At 41.7% G+C, this 18,616-nt stretch overlaps 1 protein-coding gene across 4 annotated transcripts in view; it reads right to left on the bottom strand.

The window, feature by feature from the left end:
• The window catches only part of ARMH4 (armadillo like helical domain containing 4), a 66,619-nt gene that overhangs the window by 26,495 nt on the left and 21,508 nt on the right, over positions 1-18,616 (bottom strand). For 3 of the 4 annotated variants that reach the window (XM_034433438.3, XM_034433439.3, XM_060693611.2), the window contains exons 3-5: positions 17,044-17,265; positions 14,531-14,722; positions 8,150-8,419 (exon numbers count right to left, since the gene is read on the bottom strand). In XM_034433438.3, coding sequence (XP_034289329.1) covers positions 8,150-8,419; positions 14,531-14,722; positions 17,044-17,265 — 684 coding nt within the window. The remainder of the gene's footprint in view (positions 1-8,149; positions 8,420-14,530; positions 14,723-17,043; positions 17,266-18,616) is intronic. The other variant, XM_060693612.2, reaches the window with a different exon arrangement.

Genomic DNA, 18,616 nt, shown 5'->3' with positions numbered 1-18,616 from the left:
ACTCAAGGCAAAAATGTCCAGGCTCAAATGACCAAATTTTGGACACATTGTGGAAAAGGTGGAAGGAAAGAGAAGAGGATGATTACCATCAAAGTGAATGGCACCATTGGAAAACCTGAAGGATCCAGTGGGGGGAAATCTATCTATGAAATTCCTAAGAGACAACACCAACTTGAAGGCACATAATCATTCAATCAATCAGTTTTGGCTACCGAATCCAGTCCTGTATTCTGTGCAGCTAAAACATCTCTGAGATATCTTGACCACCTCCAGTGAAGGGAGCCTAGAATCAACCTTCTGATTGCTCATTGCTTTTCTGACTACATCTTTCCAGGAGTAAGCAGGAGCTGGGCTCAGGGGCTAAATCATTCTGTGATTTTTCTGAACCCAATTAATTCTATCATTTGCCCCTTTTTACATGACATACCTTCAGGTATTTGGGGTGAATTATCATATTTGTCCCCCACTCCTTACTTTTTTCTATTTCATGTTAAAGATACCCAATACTCTCAAGCTTTTTAACAGAACTAATTTTTCAGTTGGGTGACCAGTTTCACCATGTCCTTTGAACCTATTCCAATTCACCTACACTATGTTATAATGCTAAAAAAAATCAAAATTTGTTCCAGACCTGAGTTCTTTAGAATGAATTTGTTGCAGTAATTGCTAAACAGGAAACCAGAAGTAATTATATGTCTGATAGTACAAGGGCATTATTAATTACATTTATGTTACCATAATATATTAGCAAAATTTAGTATTTAAAGAAGAGAAACTTACTAAAGATTTTGTGAGAGTATGCATTCATCATCATTATATAATGGCTGTGTACTAAACTAATTAGTTCCACCTGCTCCTTTAAAAAATCCAAAATCCATAATTTAGTGCTTCATTTGCTAGGATCAACAGACAAGGCATTGTTTCTGTCTTTTGCTAATTTGCCCCACTGAACAAAGAGGTTGGCTGGGTAATTCTGGAAGTTGAAATTTACACATCTTAAAGTTGTCAAGGTTGAAAAATGTAATTTAAGGATTCCAGGACTATTGATTATATTAAGAAAGAAAAAAAACAGCCCAAAAGAAGGTTATGGCAAAACTGCATGAAAACTGCATAGCAGCAAAATCCCATGAAGTTGAGAAGAGGCATTTTTACCTCTCTTTTTTTTTTTAATGGAGCAGGATTTTTAAATTGTACCTCTTACTGTTTTATTTATTTAGAGTATGGCATACAATGTCAGGGAAATCTACACATGTGAGACACAATGTAGTCCTGACAGCCTACATTACTAGTTCATTCCATTTGGCTCTTGGTGCACCACCGGGGGGGGGGGGGAGCTAGGTTTACACCAAGTAGCTAGTAGTGCTTGTGTTGTTAGCTCTTCCAGGCTCCTCCGCCAATCTCCTCTCGCTTCATGTGGCAATGCCTTGCATCTGGCCAGATCCAGCACAGGCTTCTGCTCTCCGCATACATGAACACAGATAGTTTTTTTTTCCCCCACCAAAGTGATAACCATTTATCTATTTGCAATATTGCCTGCCTTTGAACTGCTGGGTGGGCAGGAGCTATGGATCGAGCGACGGCAGCTCACTCTGTCTCATGGAGCTGGGCTTGAACCGCCGGAGTGCACATCATTCCTGGCTGGCAGTTCCAGGGTCATTAAGCCTCTGCGCCATCACATCACATCCCCACCAATTGCAGAATCTGAAAGATTCTGGTGGGTTTACATTTTTGTTTTGCCGGAAGCAGAAACAACTGCAGAAAAAAAAAACTTTTCTTTAATCCTCACCTACTAATTCTATTTCCAGATTAATGCTGTTTTAAAGTGACTAGGTCAGTTATGCTGCCACTGGAAACTGGAAACTGAAAACAGCCACAGATAGCCTAGCTCACATATCAAATCTATAAAGTCAAAATAAATGCTCTACTGTCTCGATCCTGGTGATTTGTTTACTGAAAAGTAGCATTTCTGCAGGAGTTTGGATTGCTTTGTCCTCGTGTAGCCTTTTCCCTCCCCAAGCTCCTCCAAAGCAATTGCAAAAACTGAAGAGATGAGAGCAAGACATCTGGATGGCAGATGTATTGGATTGTCATAATGCATCTTCCCAAAAGGCATTTATATCTTACACACCATCCCCATGATTTTCTGTTGTCCTCTGGAGACTAGCAGTGATGGCTGCCACTTTAGTAACCCCTTGTTCACTAAAAATACTTCTATGACACTAATGGTTAACCTTTTCGATACCGAGTGCCGAAATTGGAGTGCACGCATGCATGCACCAGAGCACCATAACCAGGAGAAAGCAGCTGGCCCGTGCACATGCATGCAGTGGCCAGCTGCACTTCCGGGTTCCATTGCACACATGCACACCGGTCTGCTGCTCCTTTCCGGGTTCCAACATGCGCATGCACACCGGGCAACTGGTCTTCATGCAAAGACCAGCTGGCCAGAACCTGGAAGAGTAGCTGGCGATGGCGCACATGCCCACAGAGAGGGTTCTGCGTGCCATCTCTGGCACGCGTGCCATAGGTTCGCCATCACTGTTCTATGACATTAACAATGTTATTTTCTTTTTCTTTATATCATAGAGTTGGTAGAGGCCACCTCACGCTGAATTATCTCAGACAAGACGGCTGAACATACCCAGTAGGAATAAGAGTCCACCATCTCTCTGGGCGACCATTTCCACTATCAAGTCGATCTAAGGTTTTGTAACTTTTAAAAAAACTCATGTTAAAGACTTATATACTCACTTCACTGTGAAATAGTCCAGGGCATAAAAGTAGCATCTAATCAATTCTCTACTCAGCTCACTCCCTCTGCCCAGGTTCCAACTCTTCTCAAAGGCTGTAGGAACTTTCCTTTGTTTTCCTTTTTAATTAAAGCTGAGAGTCCATGGATATCCAATGAAATCAGACACTCCAGCCTATTCTTTCTGGCTTTTTATTTGAAAGAAGCAAATTGCCTATTGATTAATTGAATGGTGGGGTAGCCATTAGTGTCCTCCCTTCCCAGTGAAATGTCGTTCTCCTGTGCGTGCCCCCCTCCCATCACCCCGACTCCTATATCTGTGCTTTCATTCCTCCTGAATTGGGTGCAATCCAGCTTCTTTTTCCTCCAAGAAAAACTTCAGAAAAATCCTGGAGATGTTCAACAAATGCAATCCCATGAAGATGAAGATCAGAAAAACAAGGGGTAGTAAGCTTCATTCTCTCACCAAGCATTATTTCTGTATTTTAAAAAATTATTTGGTTCATAAGGATAAAGTTCATAAAATTCATAAGGATACAACTGAAAGATGGAACCTCTGAGAATGTAACTGGAGTTTCATGTTATAAATAATATAATGAAGCGTGAAGGATGCAGGTGTTATAAGAGTGAAGATATAAATAAATCAATTTTAAAAAAAAGATCTTATTTGCCCTCCAGATATTACTGAATTACAACTCCCGGTATCCTTCATTACTGGCTCTCTGGCATTTGAAGCAATACCTGGACCAGATATAAACCTAAGGTTTCAACAACCTTAAGATGTGTGGACTTCAACTTCCAGAACTCCCCAGGAAGTTGGCTGAGGAATTCTGGGAGTTGAAATTCACATATCTTAAAGTTGCTGAAATAAGAAACACTGACCTAAAGGAAGAGAGAGTCCATATACAGATAGTCCTCAACTGTTGTGGTCTGCCAGCAGCCTGCGGAGCTGGCAGCAGAGTCGGACAGTGAGGAGGCTGGTGTTGTGGCCCGCCAGCAGCCTGCGCGGATCATGGCTGATCCCGACGATGAGGAGGCTGGTGTGGTATCGCGCCAGCAGCCTGCACAGCCGGCATTCACGTCAGACAGAGAGGAGGCTGAAGTGCCAGAGGCAGAGACTCAGCCAGGCCTTCAGAACCTCCAGAGGCTCCTTCAAGTGGAGAGAGCGAAGTGGAGGAGCCTCTCCTCAATGCTCGAGCACGCAGGGCTGCCAAAAGGCAGGAGTGGCTACTCAGGAGAAGACTTGAGGATAATTGGCCACTCCCTTAGCCTATTTAAGTCACACATGGTTAGTAAGTTTCTTGCTGGAAACAACTTGTAATTATCATCAGAGCATTTTTGGAAAAGTCTTATCATATTTTGTTTCCTGGGCTGGTTGCCAACCTTTGCCGGACATTGGTTTATTCTTGCTACTTAATAAATTTGATAAGGACCATTGGTGTGTGTCAATATCCTCAGAAATCCGGAGCTGGGGCAGAACAGCTGGGGAGGAACATGGGCCAGTCCTGGAGTCTGGGGAAAGCCCAGACGAGGGCTCTGAGTCGGAGGCAGAGATGGAGCCAGGGCCATCTAGGAGTGATGCGCGGACTCCAGAGCCCCCAGAGCAGGGGTGAAATGCTCCCGGTTCGGACCGGCTCGGGCGAGTAGGTAGCGATGGCAGCGGGCAGTTTGGAGAACCGGTAGCAAAAATCCCTGCCCCCGCCTCCCATGCCCAGCTGAGCTACGCAATCATCAGAGCCTTTTTTTTCTTTTAAATGGCTCTGACGAGCCAAGCTCTGACAATCCAAGCTCTGACAATTCCAGCTGAGTTGCCTGCCGATCAGGCAACTCAGCTGGGATCGTCAGAGCCTTTTGAAAGCATTTTTTTACATGGTTTTACATGTAAAAAATGGTTTTAAAAGTAAAAAAAAATTGGCCACGCCTACCCAGTCACATTACCCCCACCACCAAGCCACGCCCACAGAACCAGTAGTAACAAATTTTAGATTTCACCCCTGCCCCAGAGTCAGACAGCAGAGAGGTAGAGGAACAGGAGGAGCCTGTTCCTAGTGCATACATGCGCAGAGCTGCCAGAAGGCAAGAGCAGCTAAAGCAAAAGGAACAACTCGGGAGTAAGGTCAGGAGATGATTGGCCCCTCCTATAAGGCTTAAAAGAGAAACAAAGGCACTTGGGGCCTTTTGCAGGAAAGCAACGTTGCTAACTCTGTTTCCAGTCGGCGTCTCTTGTTTGTTTCTGAACTTCATGGGGCTTCGCCAAGTAAGGGCCTTGGCAGGGTGTCACAGAAGATAAAGTTTGATGATTATCCCAAAGGACTTCTTCTGAAGGACTTTTTTTGCAACTAATTGGGACTCAGCTGGGAATGAACATAATTCTCAGCTGCTACAATAAAATAGGGTTATTTGGGACTAATTGTGTCTTGTAAGCCTAGATTACAACATTAACTTATAACAGTTCATTTAATGACCGTTCAAAGTTAGAACAGCACCAAAAAAAAGGGACTTATGATCATTTTTCACACATACATTTCTTACAGCATCCCCATAGTCATGTGATCAAAATTCAGATGCTTGGCAACTGACTCACTATTTATGACAGTTACAATGTCCCAGGGTCATGTGATCACGTTTTGCAACCTTCTGACAAGCAAAGTTAATGGGAAAACTAGATTCACTTACCAACTGTGTTACTAACTTAACAACTACAGTAATTTATTTAACAACTGTGGCAAGAAAGGTCATAAAATGGGGCAATGTTCACTTAAAAACTCACTTAGCAACAGAAATTGGGGGCTCAATTATAGTCATAAGTTGAGGACTACCTGCAATTTTCATGGCAACAAAAGATACATAGTTTGACACTGCCTTTTTCTGCTTTAGTTTGTTTTTAACGTCTTAATCTACCCTAAAGCCTTGTTCATTCAGGGAGCCTCTTATATAAATCTTACCCATTTTTAACCTTGGTTAGGTTTTTTTCCCCCCAAGATCAGCCAAGGTCAGCTGGGTGCTGCTGTCTGCTGCTTCTGGACTAGCCGTGCGATTAATCAAATGCAACTCCCAGAGCCACATGCAAAATATGTTCCCAGATCAATCAGTGAATATTCATCTCAGATTGGAATGAACACTGAATCCACTGATGGTTTTTGTCTTCCTAAAAAACTGCTTCAGCTCCAAGCTCCTCAGAAGATTACAAGCTTAAAGAAGATTCAAGAAGGGGGCCATATTTCTGCCTAATCCTTTCCCTTTCTGCTATCTTTTCAATTCAAATTCATCACTCCTTCTCCAAGCTTCCTACAAAAGTACATAGTCAAAACAAAAGGAATGCAAACAGATGAGTTCTCCCATTCCACTTTGCCAATTACAATAACTTTGTTTAAATTTGCAAGCCAACAATGCTGTTTATAGTTGAAAACAAAAACAATGAAGAAAAGACTCAAGGGAGTGCAGAATTATTCTGTCCAGGCTATGATAAGATCTCATGGTTTCTCCTTCGACAAGTGGGGTTCCCTCCCTCCCCCCAGATCACTGGGAAATTCTGGGAATTGAAGTCCACATATCTTCAGGTTGAGAAACATTGCTCTAAATCAGGGGTCCTCAAACTACAGTCCACGGGCTGCATATGACCCGTCGAAGCCATTAATTCGGCCCAGCAAGGACCACGAGGCTGACCCATCCACATCTCCCCGTCTACCTGCCGGCCCCCACCCTTCGGCCGAGCGCAGGACTTACCTTTGCAAGCCCCACAGGCTGGAACTGGAAGGTAAGGTCCACATTTTTGGCCCTCAGAGTGCTTCTGGAGGTGGGAGAAGTGAAAAACCAGGCATGTGGATGCCCTGGGAGGCCAAATATGGGCTGTTTTAGCCAGTTTTTGGGTTACAGAGTTTTTCTGGAGCCAGGGGAGGTGGAAAATGGAGTGTACCTCAAGTAGCACTCTGCAAGCCAAAAATGGGGTGTACAGGCCTCCTGGGGCATCACCACACCCCGTTTTTCACCTCTCCCGCCTCCAGAAGAGAGACAGAGAGAAAGAGCATGTGCAGAGCATCCGTGATGACATCCGGGCGGGTGGGCGGAGCCTCCCACCACCACCACTACCGGTTCGCCCGAAATGGGGCAAACTGTTAGAAACCCACCACTGTTGAGGGGGTCACCTGATTATTTTGTTTTCTCGTGTCAACAACAGCCAATGTACAGTAGTAGCAAAGATACAGAATAACAGAGTTGGAAGGGACCTTGGAGGTCTTCTAGTCCAACCCCCTGCTGAGGCAGGAAACCCTGCCTAGGGTTACATTGGACTAGTTGTGAGACCAACAGTTACAAACAATAAGTTATGCTACCCAAGGTAAACAATACCGCCTAATCACAATACCATATCAACAACGCTGCTTGTTTAACTTCTCTGCCCACACACCTGGGGAAACAGCTAGGCCTTCAAAATCTTAGGAAAGGGTAACAGGGTTGGTGCCACTGGATGTCCAGGGTGATGCTGTTCCACAAGGCAGCAGAAAAAGCACAACTGCTGATCCAACAAGATGACATTGTTCAATACAGGAGGAGGCATGCTCTCCCTGCTGGATCTGGTGAGAAGGAGCAGAAGCAATGGGAGAAATGTCCTACAAGGAGCCTGGCCTTATGCCTTGTAGGCTTTTATAGGTAACAACCAGCACCTTGAATTGCACTCGGAAACCTACTGGGAACCAATATTATATGAGTACAGTGAAAATGCCAAAAATTGACTGCATAAATGCATTCTGGACATAGGTTCCCAATGCTTTTCAAGGGCAACCCCACGTAGAGTCTGTTAGAGTAACACTGAAAGGGATGACAAAGGAATGGATTACCGCAAACAAGGCCTCTCAGTCCAGAAATGGGCACAATATGTAGAGGTCAAATCTTGCAAAAGCCCAGGTTATGGTTGGGGGTAAACAGAATGAGGGGTCACTGAACTCTTCAATGAAAGATGGGATATACTATAAATTCAAATAAATAAATAGAGCTAAAACATCAAGAATGGAAATGTTTCTTCAATTCTACTTTGTTAGCTTGATCACTACCCACTAGCCACTACACTACATTTGATAACCAGCTAAACCAGGGGTGGGTTGCTACCGGTTCACCCTGGTTCAGGCAAACTGGTAGCGGTGGTGGTGGGAGGCTCCACCCACCCACCCGGACGTCTCTGTGCATACGCAGAAGCTTCTGCGCATGTGCAGAAGTGTTGCATGTGCATGTGAGTGCACAAGCATGCAAGCGCCCATGAGCACCCACAAGCAAACTGGTAGAGATTTGAATCCCACTACTGAGCCAAACCACTGAAGAATTGATAACTGCAATGAAAATAAGAACTTCCTTTTCAAGCATAGAGACTTTGCTGCCCAAACCTTCCACGTGTTACGTATTGCTTACCGAGCCCTTGGTTCTGCTGTTCCCATTCAATTGCGTTTGGTACATGATAGGATATTCCTGAGAGCTCTCCTGCAGGACTTTCCAGACCTTCCAAGGGTTCCTGTGAGGTTTCCCCAGGAACAGTAAAACTGGAGAGGTCAGCATCATCTAAGTTTTCATCTATTAAACTGGGTTCTCTGTCAACGTCATTCTCTTCTTCATCCTCATCCATATCCTCCTCTTCCTCTTCTTCTTCTTCATCCTCCTCTTCTTCTTCTTCCTCTTCTTCCTCTAAAAGAGATAGGAATTAAAAGAAAGACGATACTGAAACAAATCATATTATGGCGTTCATTGATGACAAGCAGGTTAATGAATTGATTTGTACTCCTTTTTTAATGAATTGAAGTAATGTTGGAAGATGCTTGAAATAGAGGCTATTGTCTTGGTTAATTAAACTCTGTTTCTCAGCGAGTATCTAATGATAGCATCTGGAAAGTTCTAAAAATACAGATAGTCATCAAATACAAAGTAGTTTCTTTCTTCTTTTTCTCTTCTCTCATAATCTTGATGAAAACCTCTACCCACTTGTGAACTTAAGAGGAGGGCCTTTCAATAGAGATACATTACAAACCTAATGTTGATTGGACCATTTGCCCAATGAGTGATACTCACACCACTAGAAGTAAAACTGTTTAACTTAATTGCGGCTTTTTAAAATTAAGTGAATGAAATTTTTGGGAAGCTTAACACACTTATTAGGGGACTTAATTTGTGGGAACAGAAAGGCAAATATTGTGCCACTGAAAATGATCACTTGGCTATGTAATTCTGAATGCTCCACCTGAATCTGCAAAATGGATGCATGCAGCCTATTGGCCATAATGACTAACAATGATCTAGAAAATCTGCCCATGTTTGGTGACCTCCAGACCAGTGGTGGGTTGCTCCCGGTTCGGTCCAGTTCTTGCGAACCGGTAATAATGGCAGCGGGAGACTCCGCCCACCCACCCGGACATCATCATGAACAATCTGCGCACGCACAGAAGAGCATGCACGCTCCCATTGCGAACCAGTAGCGGAGGTAAGTAGAACCCACCCCTGCTCCAGACATATTAAATATATTCTGTATATACAGTGTATCCTACAACTCCTAGCCAGCATGGAAACAGCTTGTGGGCTGAGAATGTTGAGAGTTGGTCTAATACATCTGGAAGGCACTAGATTGGGATGTTAACCAAGCATAACAGTGTCTTTAAGAGACTCTTGCTCTTATGGACAGATGCAACTCTGTTTGTACTTGCCCAATATCAGAATTTATTCATCATTATCCTGCATAATTTCTTCTTTCAATAAAAGCTTTTTTTCGTGCATACAATGAGGCTGCACAAGAGTCCATATTTTTAAAAATGAAATATGAATGCTATCCAATGAATTTTAGTACATTCCTGTCCCCTTTATTTCAATCGAAAATAATTATATATATCCTAGATCAAACCAGTAGATATTTGACTGATCAATTCTCATACTTCCAGACATTGTGCAAAAGGATGAATGCAGTGATTTCATGCATCACAGAAAGAAATGCATTGGATTCTTGCCTGTCTCTAAAATATTTTGCTCTAACACTGCATTACCAATTACATTACATTCCTTGGTGTTAGAAACAAAAGGAAACATTGCCATCAGTTGGTCATAAAGAGGCCCTGCAATCTTCAAGAAAGTTCAGAAGAAAAATCCCAGTGAAGAAGGAAGACACTATAAGAGAAAATTCCATTTCCAGTATTTCCATTTTTTGTGTGTTTCTCTTGATAGTGTTTTAAAGTATCAAAATAAATACATAAATTTAAAGTTTACATAAAGTTACAGTTAAAAGTGATGGGATTAAAGTTGGTGTTTACTACAGATTTCTATCTTAGATTTTGGCAGAGCAGTATAGAACCCAATCAACGTGGCATTTGTTTATATACTGCCTTTATTATTATTACAGCTTATTATTTATAAGGAATTATTATTTAAATAAAATATTTAATTTATAGCTTTTTTATTTGATAGCTTATTATCCTGGTTTATTCAACTAACTAATTAGAAAAACATGTCACAGTAAAGGGCAATGTATGAATCTAGCCACACACTCCATCCAGCTCCCTCCACCCAAAGAAATATTTATTGCTCTATAATTAAGAAATATTTGATTTAATGAACAATTGTGCAAAGGCTCTACAGATAGCCTTAAATATCAAGATCCTCCTGACATTCCATACTCCTGGATTTTAACTTTTAACTTATTTTTGTTTCAACCTAGCTCCTTATACAGAGGTACTGCATTTTTATATGGTTTTTATGTTTTTATATTTTGATTATATACCATTCAGCCACTCTGAGACCGAGATAGGTGGTGATTAATTTTGATAAATATTTTCAATATAAAAATCTGTTTATTTTTAGAAATGCATCACACAAAAGTATGAACTGTAATTAATGACAGAAAAAAAAATCAACCTTAAGGACCCAGTTTTTAGGATGGTGGGACAGAGAGATCAAGTCTGTTCTGTAGGGCAATAGATTCCAAATTGTTTTCATCCCTATAAATTCTACAGAATTACACCATCTTTGTTCAGATTCACAGTACAGTATGTGATGTCCATATCTAGATAAGATGTTAAATGGTTTGTTCCAGGATTACACAGGCTGATATTCCTGGTCTCCAGAGAGAGGGAGGGAGGCATAATTGTTGCAAAATAAGACCACTCCAGTCACTGCTCCCATCCCTTTTTATTCTCCACAAATAAAACAGAGGTATTCGTTTTGAAATAACTGATTATTTTTTAAAAAAAAAATACCAAATATGCTTGGCTATTACATCAGTGTAATGAAAAAACAGAAAAGCCTTACTGTTTTATGGTATAGATTTCCAATTGTAGCTGGATGGCAGCTGAGAATCGCCCTGAAGAAGTTTGCTCTTGTGAGATCTCACAGATGCCTGATGCCCTGTTCCTTTATTTTTCTTTTTAATATAAAACATTCTGGTACCTTTATCTCCACAAGGTGCCTTCCAAATGTTTTGGGACTACAGCTCCCAGAAATCTTAACCAAAAACTTCCTTACATCAGCTGGTCACATCCTTGCCAAAACATCCACAGCTCACATAGATATATGCCTTGGATATATACTCTTGGAGAAATATCCCTAAGAGTTAACTTCAGAATTTCCATCCCATTTGTAAGTTTTCTCTCCCTTCCCAGATTGAGGTTAATTTTTGTCTATTCAACCAGGACACTAGAATACCTCCAACTCCAAGATTTATTAAAGATAAAGGTTCCCCTCGCACATATGTGCTAGTCGTTCCTGACTCTAGGGGACGGTGCTCATCTCCGTTTCAAAGCCAAAGAGCCAGCGCTGTCTGAAGATGTCTCCGTGGTCATGTGGCCAGCATGGCTAAATGCCAAAGGCGCACAGAACGCTGTTACCTTCCCACCAAAGGTGGTCCCTATTTTTCTACTTGCATTTTTATGTGCTTTCGAACTGCTAGATTGGCAGAAGCTGGGACAAGTAACGGGAGCTCACCCCGTTACACAGTACTAGGGATTCGAACTGCTGAACTGCCGACCTTTCAATTGACAAGCTCAGCATCTTAGCCACTGAGCCACCATGTCCCTTCCAAGGTTTATTATGAGATTGTAAATCCAAATCATGCACACACGGACATGTTCAATAACATAGGATAGGCAAGACCCCGATGCTAAAAAAATAAGGAGCACTGATAATTAAGTGACAAGGAAGTACAAGATTACAAATGTGAACAGTTACAAATTAATTATAAAAAAGAGAAAGTTTAGTCTTTGACTAAGCCTGAGTCTCTATTTTGTATCTGCTAAATGTCAAACCAGAGCTTCAGCTAGCTCTAATTGCCCTGATCAACTGCCCTGATCAGCTTAACCACGAATACTGTACAATATAGAAACTATTCTTCTTCTGAGACTCACAAGAATCAAAGAATCATCACTTAAAATATTGGACGGCTTTGCACAACTGCAGGAACAGCAGCAGGCAGTGTCTCTGTGCTACTGTCCCATCGTTGCACCAAAATTTAATCAAACTCCTAGAAAAGTTCTCTCCTCGGAATAAATCTTGTCCAAAAAATCATTAGTACATTAATTAAAACAGGTTGGTAATGATTACAGGAAAAGAAAAAAGCATGTAACTCAATTTAAAGAATGATTGCTAATTAAAAGTAGGAAGCTAACCCGATGTTATCCGCAAGCAAGGAAAGCCATCTATGCCGCTTCATGTCCCCTTCTCCCTCTATGATTTATAAAGCATCTGTCCTTTAAGAGCTTAGTCAGGTACCTACTTTGTAAAAATGGAGAATCCAAGAGCAGATGGAAAGGGCTCTAGGGGGTTATATGTTTAGGGGAGGGAGAGTTAATCTTTCTACACTGTTCAGATTCACTTATGTGAAGTGGGTGGCCTCAAAAAACGGATGGATAAATGGATGGAGGGAGGCAGGCAGGCAGGCAGGCAGGCAGGCAGGCAGGCAGGCAGGCAGATATTCAAGCCTGGGCACTAGGTAGACTAAGAAAACTTGCCATTCATGCAATCTACTTTTTTTAATAAACATTACTCAGATCCATTTACCAGAAAGTTAACTGATATGGATGTTCCCTGCTCTTCCCATCAGTCCCCTTTCCTAATTTTTTCTACATCAGTTTACTTTTATTTTAGTCTGGCGGAAACATTTTTAAAGTTTTCACTAGGCTAAAACAACCCTCCCCTTTTCATATTCTAAAACTTTGATCAGGCTTATCACCTTCTGGGATAGACAAGGTTCCTGTTATCTCCAGCTATCCCCCTCTACTTGCTTCAGAAAGAATAACAAAGTTCAGAGTCCTTTGATTATGAAAAGACTTTGCAATAAGTGTTGAGAGTTTAACATCAGAATACAGAAATGAAGCTACTCCACTAGCATAGAAATATCTTGAGAGACATTTCCACCACGCTTGGAGATGCTGAATCTTATAACCATTAAGCCTTGGGTAAAGAAACAACTAAGATTATGGCATCTGGCCCTCTCAATTCCTGGCAAATAGATGGGGAAGAAATGGAGGAAGTGACAGATTTTATTTTCCTGGGCTCCAAGATCACTGCAGATGGGGACTGCAGCCAAGAAATTAAAAGACGGTTGCTCCTGGGGAGGAAAGCTATGGCAAATCTAGACAGCATACTAAAAAGCAGAGACATCACCCTGCCAACAAAAGTGCGTATAGTCAAGGCTATGGTTTTCCCAGTTGCAATGTATGGCTGTGAAAGTTGGACCATAAGAAAAGCTGATCACCAAAGAATTGAGGCCTTTGAATTACGGTACTAGAGAAGACTCCTGCGAGTCCCTTGGACTGCAAGGCGATCAAACCGGTCAGTCTTAGAGGAGATCAATCCTGACTGCTCTTTAGAAGGCCAGATCCTGAAGATGAAACTGAAATAATTTGGCCACCTAATGAGAAGGAAGGACTCACTGGAGAGGAGCCTAATGCTGGGAAAGATTGAGGGCAAAAGAAGAAGGGGACAACAGAGAACGAGGTGGCTGGATGGAGTCACTGAAGCAGTAGGCGTGAGCTTAAATGGACTCTAGAGGATGGTAGAGGACAGGAAGGCCTGGAGGAACATTGTCCATCGTGTCACGATGGGTCGGACACAGCTTCACAACTAATAACAACAAAAAGAAACAATGCAGTGTGAAATCTAGTTTAATTCTTATTTCACATGTTTACAGTTTACTCAAAAAATATTTTTTTTATTTATTTATTTATTGAATTTATATGCCGCTCATCTTGCGGTTCAAGGCGACTCTGCATTTAATCTGTTTGTGGCATGGTCATGCTGGACCAAGAATATTTGAATATTTTGAGAGATAGATGATAGATGATAGGTAGGTAGGTAGGTAGGTAGGTAGGTAGGTAGGTGGAGAGAGAGAGAGAGACAGAGGGATCTGCCTCCAAGTCAGTGCTTGCACAAGCCCATGCAACTTTCTAAGCAACATTTCCAGAACTAATTTATCATTGTCTTCTTCCTAACCTAAGTGAAAATGACTACATATTCCAAAGCCATCCAGTTGGATTTTATGCATTAAGGCAAATTTAAGACTTACAACTTACTTACTAAATTTCAATCCCAAAAGAAGGTAGGTCCTGCCTCTTGGACATGTTCTATAACCCATTTGAGGAATTTCGATTCTAAATTGTTTCCCTATGATACACTCTTTCACCCAAGTTACAAACAATTAAACAGACATGAGAGTTTTAGTACTATATAAAGTAGATATTTGGACCATTAGACTCTCACAGTCAATTCCTGTAGGGGAGTATTCAGATTTTAAAGATCCCTGTTCAAATCATCTTACTTAAGTACCTTCTGATTCCAGCCTTTCCAGCCCATAAGTTGAAGCTGTGGTAATTCGGTGGGCAGCTAGAACTGTGGTTTGTCTTGTTGAAGATGCCAAAGAAGGCAGAGTCATTTCAGCTGGCACCCTCAGATCAGCCACCGTTGCAGGAATATAGGTAACAGAAATGATCTCTTCATTCTCTAGGAGGGTGACAGGTTCTGGAAGCCAAGCAAGAATCACAAGTGAGACCTATAAGATTGCAAACAATGACTAAGAAAGAAGCTTCATATTATAATTTTCATCATCCTTAACCAATGGCTGGAGAGAAGAACCCCAGCTAATCCTCGCAGATGGAAATAGGTGAGAATGTATATTTCGTACATGTGGAAATTCTTAGCACATGAATTAAGGATGATTCCCAAATGTTTTGAAGCTGTTTGAATTGATACAAGAAAATATTTGTAGCTCAGGGTTGAGATGAGGGGTCCTTGCTGCTCTCTGAGCTTCCTTTTTTCTTGCAGACATTTCATTACCCAAAAGGTAACATCATCAATGCTAGCTCTAGCACTGATGAAGTTACCTAGTTTGGTCTGCAAGAAAACAAGCAAGATCAGAGAGCACCAAGGACCCCTCATATTTGAATTGGTAAATACCTTTACTTCTCACAGTAAATAATTCCACGACTTCATAATGTGGTGTACAAGGAAGAAAAGTTCTTCCAGTGTACCTTGAATCTCTAACCCTCTCTTTCAATGGATGATCTTGAAATCTAATATTAGAGTTAAAAGAAAACTTCTACCATCTAGTTCAATATTTTTCAATCTTGGCAGCTTGAAGATGTGTGGACTTCAACTCCCAGAAGCTGTGCTGGCTGGGGAATTCTGGGAGTTGAAGTCCACGCATCTTCAAGCCGCCAAGATTTAGAAACACTGATCTAGTTGATTGCAACTGTATTTAACATAATTTATTAATTTACTTGACAATTATCTTTCAGAATACATATCTCAAAATAGTTTATAATGTAAACTGCAAAATACAATAATACAAAAATTAAGAAAAACTACAAACACAAACATTATACAAATGCAAAAAAGAAATAAACAGTATAGCGTGCACTGATACATTAAATCTCCTAATACTCCAAAAGTATATAATTTGTGGTTTAAAAACTAATAAAAAGACTTTTTCCTACTCACCTCCTGCCTACTAATTGGGGTTATAAGAGCAGGGTTATTAGCTAGGACAGTCTTTCAATAGAAAACGTAAGGTTTGAGTGAACTGATATGCGATTTGGCATTCTTAAAACCATCCATTTTTTCATGACAATTAGTATACTAAATTGCCTTACATTAGATCAGATTACAGATAGTCCCTGACTTACAACAGTTCACTTAGTGACCATTCAAATTACAACAGGACTGAAAAAAGTGACTTATGACCAGAGTGAAAACTTATGACTGTTGCAGCATCCCCATGGTTCTGTTATTTACATTCGAATGCTTAACAACTGACTCACATTTATGACGGTTGCAATGTCCCAGGGTCATGTGATCCCCTTTTGCAACCTTCATTGTTACTAACTTAACAACTGCAGTGATTCACTTAACAAATGTGGCAAGAAAAGTCATAAAATGGGGCAAAACCCACTTAACAAATTTCTCATGTAGCAACATAAATGTTGGGCTCAATTGTGGTCGCACGTCGAGGACTTCCTGTATTTCCCTCTCTAGCAAATTCGGATTTTTTTTCCTTGCAAGCATTAAACCATAGTAAACATAAAAATAACTCTTACAAGAGGACTGAAATTAATTCTGACTGTTATATGAAGGGGGTTCCAAGTTAACGCCCCCAATGAAAGAAGACTCCGAAGCTAGAACTTCCTCAAAGTTCCATTTTATTAGAGTTGTCATGTTGACACATCTGGGAAAACCCGAATCTGAGAGCTTCCAGGTTTTCCCCACCCATAGGAAAGTCCAAGTCCCTGCCCCAGCACCCACTTGTCCATCACATGGCCCAATCAATGCACCGTGAGCGGTGTGGTGGCCTAGCGGTGAAGCTAATCACCTCCCATTCAGAAGGTTGAGAGTTCAATCCTAGGTAGCGGTAGATGTTTCTTTCTCCCCGGGCGCAAAGAAAAACAATGTCTGCTGTAAACTCTACATGTCGTCAAAAAGGGCATCCAGCCAGTAAATCTCAGCTCCATCCAGTCGCCCTGACTTACCCCAAATTAGTTCTGGGATGAGAGTCGTTAAAAGGGGAGGGTTGTCCATGCATGGCATAGCCCAGGTTGGGCATCCTATGGCCCACTGACTGTTATTGAATTACATTAAAATCTCCCAGAAGCTCCACCCAACTTGATGAATGGTGAGGGTTACCATGAGCAGTAATTCAGCCAGGGATGAAGTGTCAGACTTCTGCCTATCAGAATTAGAAGCAACTTTCCGAAGTCTCACATAGAAGGATCTCTCCCATCAACCATTCAACTGAGGTGTCACAAGATGGACTTAGAATTAAATTAAGGAGGAAAAATCCAACCAACCTTTAACTGCCACCATTTTCACTGGGAGATGGGTAGAAGGAGGAGACCCTGTAGGAGCAACTGTTTCTAATATCCTCAAGAGTTGGGCGGTGCTGGAAACTGTTGATATCTGAGTTGCCAACTCTATTTCTTTCTCCATCACGTTTTGTGATTCTGTAGTCTTCTGGGTAGGTAGGCCAGGTGATGGCACAGTAGCAGTACCAGGGAAGGCTGTGGCTGTTCCTTCAATACAAAAGGGGATTGAAAAAGAGCTTGAAAACAATGGTTCTTGCTCATTTATTTGTTTATATTCTGTTTTTCAAAGGAAATTGTCTTCCCAATATATCTTCCATTATAATCGAACTGTCAGGTTTCGATATCGTCTTCAAATAAAATAAATTGCATTTCCAAACAGATAGTCTTTGAAGAAATCTTTCATTTTATTAAGCACGACAATCTGGCCCCGATCGTGGCGTAGCCAGCTCTGGCTTCCTGACCCCAAACCCTCCCTTTCCGTTCCCCAAATCTCTGCGTCTCATTGGCCTTCTTCCAAATCACTCTCCCCGTATCTACTACCTAAGCTCCCAGGAATGCCCCCCCTCCCTCTCATCTCCTAGGGGATATTATCTTCAAGGAAAATAAGTAGGTGAAATGTCAAGCATCCTCTTGCCAGCTGGCCCCCCTTCTTCTTATGTCAGCACTAGAGTAAATGCAGGTTGAAGTGTTGACATGAACCATATAAATGCACATATATCACTATCACAGTTAATAATCACAAAAACAATTTAAAATATCAAATATAAGATATTTAAGACAGCAGCATTTAAAACATGAAGAAAAACAGAAGGAGAAGCTTTGAAGTTCCTATCTGACACAAAGAAAAGTGGATGCAAAACCCCATAGTTCACATTGCCCTCCAGATGTCACTTTATTATTTTTATTATTTATTATTTATTGAATTTCTATACCGCCCTACTCCCGAAGGACTCAGGGCGGTGTACAGCCATGAAATAAAACACATAAATATACAAAATTTAAAATCGAATAAAATAAATTAAATAAATTTGGCTGAATTTATACCCATAATTTAAAATACCCATAATTTTAAAATACAATTAAAAATTTAAAATTTTCATTTAAAAGGGAGAAAATTTAGGCGAGGCCCGCTTGATGAAATAAAAGCATCTTCAACTCGCGGCGGAAGGTGCGCAGATCCGGGATCCTCCGTATCTCTGGGGGGAGCTCATTCCAGATCGTCGGTGCCCCCACAGAGAAGGCTCTCCCCCTAGGGGCCGACAGCCGACATTGTTTGGCCGACGGCACCTGGAGGAGCCCTTCTCTGTGGGAGCGTACTGGTCGGTGGGAGGCTGTTGGTGGTAGTAGGCGGTCCCGTAGATAACCAGGTCCTAAGCCATGGAGTGCTTTAAAGGTGGTAACCAGCACCTTGAAGCGCACCCGGAAGACCACCGGGAGCCAGTGCAGCTCGCGCAGGAGAGGTGTTACATGGGAGCTCCATGTTGCTCCCATAACCACCCGCACGGCCGCACTCTGCGCCAGTTGGAGCCTCCGGGTGCACCTCAAGGGGAGCCCCATG

This window comes from Pantherophis guttatus, chromosome 1, assembly GCF_059756535.1.
Source record: "Pantherophis guttatus breed Tessera chromosome 1, ASM5975653v1, whole genome shotgun sequence".
Taxonomy (NCBI): domain Eukaryota; kingdom Metazoa; phylum Chordata; class Lepidosauria; order Squamata; family Colubridae; genus Pantherophis; species Pantherophis guttatus.
Note: the sequence above shows the minus strand (reverse complement) of the source record. Positions and strands in the feature narration are given on the sequence as shown.